A 3,787-nucleotide genomic window follows, 5' to 3' on the forward strand; every position below is an offset into this window, starting at 1 on the left:
CCCCCCGTTTTCCTGGTATCATACTTGGGCAGCTTCCAGGCCTCCAGCTGTTCGGTTTTATCTCCCCCACAGGCTTCGTACAGCGCCTGAGTCCAGTCCCCGACGATTCGGATGTGGGCGCTGAAGTAGTCTTCTTCTGGGGCCGAGGTCAGGGTGAAGGGGTGCCACTCCAGCCTGGAGACGGACGGACACTGGATGAAGACATACTGTCCCACCTCCATACGGAAACCTTTCTTCTTCATCTGTAGCTCCAGCGTCTTGGAGGGGTGCATGACCACCTGTGGACCGAGTCGGAGTCCAAGTTACACAAGATAAATGCTGCAGTTGGGATATTGCAAAGACCCTTTAGATATTGCAAAGAGGTTAAAGTTGAACCCACCTTGGTGATGACGACTTTCTGATGGGAGCGGTAGAGCCGAACAAGCCTCTCGCACACGTAGAGGATCATCGGACCCAAAACCCACTGCCATGTCTGCAGAACAGGAAAAGATGCAGCGATACGAACTAGAGAATGAGCAAACATTCCACTAAAATACAGTTTCAACACTGAGCTGAATAATATAATAAAGTGCTATGTGTTGTCATCGTTGTATGTTCCCATACAAAGACAAAATTGACTCTCTGCATTTAACCCATCGCACCTGGGATACACCCAGGTGGAACAGTGGGCACCTATGTAAGCGCCCAGGGAGCAATTCGGGATTAGGTGTCCTGCTAAGAGACACCACGAGATGTGCATTGATCGGGGATTGAACCCAGGACCTTCGGATTTTGAATCGGCTGCCCTGCCCCTACACCATCTCGGCCCCACAAAAAAAGAAAAACTGGTAAAATTTACTGAAGGTATAACTGAAGCAAAATACTAGCTAGAAGCTAGAGTATCAAAAGGCTTGCTAACTGCAAAAAATAACAGAATACTAGTTGAAAACAAAAAAAATATGAGCTAAAAGCTTAAAATAGCAAAAGGGCAGCTGCAAGAACAGCAGCAAAATTGAGTTTAAGGTAAAAGTATCAAAAGTCAGGCAAAAAGGTAAAAGTTGCAAAATGCTAGCTTAAAGCAGGGCTGGGCGATATGGACCAAAATTAATATCTCGATATATTTAAGATAAATCACAATATATGATATATATATATCAATATTTTTTCTTTCCATAAAGTAATAACAAAAATATATTTGCGTGAAAGCTTTGTCCCAGTTGTCACACGGGCACATTTATTAACAAACAGCTGTACAAAATAAATGTCTAAAAAATAAACTACATACAGTGACTTGCAAAAGTATTGGGCCCCCTTGAACTTTTCAACCTTTTGCCACATTTCGGGCTTCAAACATAAAGATATAAAATTTAATTTTTTTGTGAAGAATCAACAACAAGTGGGACACAATCGTGAAGTGGAATGAAATTTATTGGATGTGTCAAACTTTTTTAACAAATAAAAAACTGAAAAGTGGGGCGTGCAATATTATTCGGCCCCTTTACTTTCAGTGCAGCAAATTCACTCCAGAAGTTCAGTGAGGATCTATGAATGATCCAATGTTGTCCCAAATGACTGATGATGATAAATAGAATCCACCTGTGTGTAATCAAGTCTCCGTATAAATGCACCTGCTCTGTGATAGTCTCAGGGTTCTGTTCAAAGCGCAGAGAGCATCATGAAGACCAAGGAACACACCAGGCAGGTCCGAGATACTGTTGTGGAGAAGTTTAAAGCCGGATTTCCCAAGTTTTAAACATCCCAAGGAGCTCTGTGCAAGCAATCATATTGAAATGGAAGGAGTATCAGACCACTGCAAATCTACCAAGACCCGGCCGTCCCTCTAAACTTTCATCTTGAACAAGGAGAAGACTGATCAGAGATGCAGCCAAGAGGCCCATGCTCACTCTGGATGAACTGCAGAGATCTACAGCTGAGGTGGGAGAGTCTGTCCATAGGACGACAATCAGTCGTACACTGCACAAATCTGGCCTTTATGGAAGAGTGGCAAGAAGAAAGACATTTCTCAAAGATATCCATAAAAAGTGTTGTTTAAAGTTTGCCACAAGCACCTGGGAGACACCAAACATGTGGAAGAAGGTGCTCTGGTCACATGAAACCAAAATTCAGCTGTTTGGCCACAATGCAAAACGATATGTTTGGCGTAAAAGCAACACATCTCATCACCCTGAACACACCAGCCCCACTGTCAAACATGGTGGTGGCAGCATCATGGTTTGGGCCTGCTTTTTGTCAGCAGGGACAGGGAAGATGGTCAGAATTGATGGAAAGATGGACGGGGCCAAATACAGGACCATTCTGGAAGAAAACCTGTTTGAGTCTGCAAAAGACCTGAGACTGGGACGGAGATTTATCTTCCAACAAGACAATGATCCAAAACATAAAGTCAAATCTACAATGGAATGGTTCACAAATAAACATATCCAGGTGTTGGAATGGACAAGTCAAAGTCCAGACCTGAATCTAATCAAGAATCTGTGGAAAGAGCTGAAGACTGCTGTTCACAAACGCTCTCCATCCAACCTCACTGAGCTCGAGCTGTTTTGCAAAGAAGAATGGGCAAGAATTTCAGTGTCTCCATGTGCAAAACTGACAGAGACATACCCCAAGAGACTTGCAGCTGGAACTGCAGCAAAAGGCGACGCTACAAAGTATTAACGCAAGGGGGCCGAATAATATTGCACGCCCCACTTTTCAGTTTATTTGTTAAAAAAGTTTGACACATCCAATAAATTTCATTCTACTTCTCGATTGTGTCCCACTCGTTGTTGATTCTTCACAAAAAATAAAAATTTTATATCTTTATGTTTGAAGCCTGAAATGTGGCAAAAGGTTGAAAAGTTCAAGGGGGCCGAATACTTTCGCAAGGCACTGTATATTAAATAATAATCCTCCTCAGCTTTGCTGCTTCACACATGCTTACTAATGTCATGAAGGCATCGAGTATATCGATACATCGCCCGGCCCTAGCTTAAAGTATCTAAATACTAAAAGCAGCAAAATGCCAGCCAAAAGTTAAAAAAATGTAAGAAGACAAAAACAACTAGTACGCTGAAACAAATTTCAGAGAACAACAGCTTATAAGGAACTGAATGAGTTAAATACTTTGAAAACTATAAAAGTTAGAAAAACTTCAAGAAATAGCAGCCATCTGAATGAGCTGAGCATTTTGATTTATGAGCAACTAAAAAAACGCCTGCAGAGGTATTTAGATGGCAAAAGACGTATAGAACAATAAAAAAGAAAATGGTGATTGTTGTAAATGAAGTCGCACGTGATAGAAGTAGTTCAGGGAATCTCACCCCCGGTGGATTTCCGGCAAACCCTGGTACAGTACAATTGGACTCCTCCTTCCCCCAGTCCTCGAACCTATTGGCGCAAACATCTGGTGTGTTTGTTTTTAGGCTGGCGGGAGTCTGTCCCCGCACAATACGCCTGCAAGCACAAACATAACGAGAACAGCTGCGTGAGAACAGGACGAAATATTAGCTTCCAAGATAAATGTGAGAATATTTACCCGTAACCGTGGAACACCAGGCCGATGAAGAAGATGACGAAGAGATGGTGCGTGTACCAGAAAACCTCGAAGTATGACCTGCGGATGATTTCCATGGAGGAAGTGATGATGAGGATGAGAGCCAGCGTGATGACCACGCCCGTCAGCCCGGCGATGGTGGTGAACATGACGATGGTGGGGCTCTGAACCAAAAAACACATATTCATATTATATATATATATATATATATATATATATATATATATATATATATATATATATATATCAAATCAA

At 42.2% G+C, this 3,787-nt stretch overlaps 1 protein-coding gene across 1 annotated transcript in view; it reads right to left on the minus strand.

Moving 5' to 3' along the window:
* LOC119428872 (cytochrome b-245 heavy chain) overlaps nt 1-3,787 on the minus strand; it is a 24,117-nt gene that overhangs the window by 5,440 nt on the left and 14,890 nt on the right. Inside the window, exons 6-9 of the mRNA XM_037696565.1 lie at nt 3,515-3,696; nt 3,300-3,432; nt 380-472; nt 25-278 (exon numbers count right to left, since the gene is read on the minus strand). Coding sequence (XP_037552493.1) covers nt 25-278; nt 380-472; nt 3,300-3,432; nt 3,515-3,696 — 662 coding nt within the window. The remainder of the gene's footprint in view (nt 1-24; nt 279-379; nt 473-3,299; nt 3,433-3,514; nt 3,697-3,787) is intronic.

This window comes from Nematolebias whitei, chromosome 23, assembly GCF_014905685.2.
Source record: "Nematolebias whitei isolate Nwh7 chromosome 23, NemWhi1, whole genome shotgun sequence".
NCBI lineage: Eukaryota > Metazoa > Chordata > Actinopteri > Cyprinodontiformes > Rivulidae > Nematolebias > Nematolebias whitei.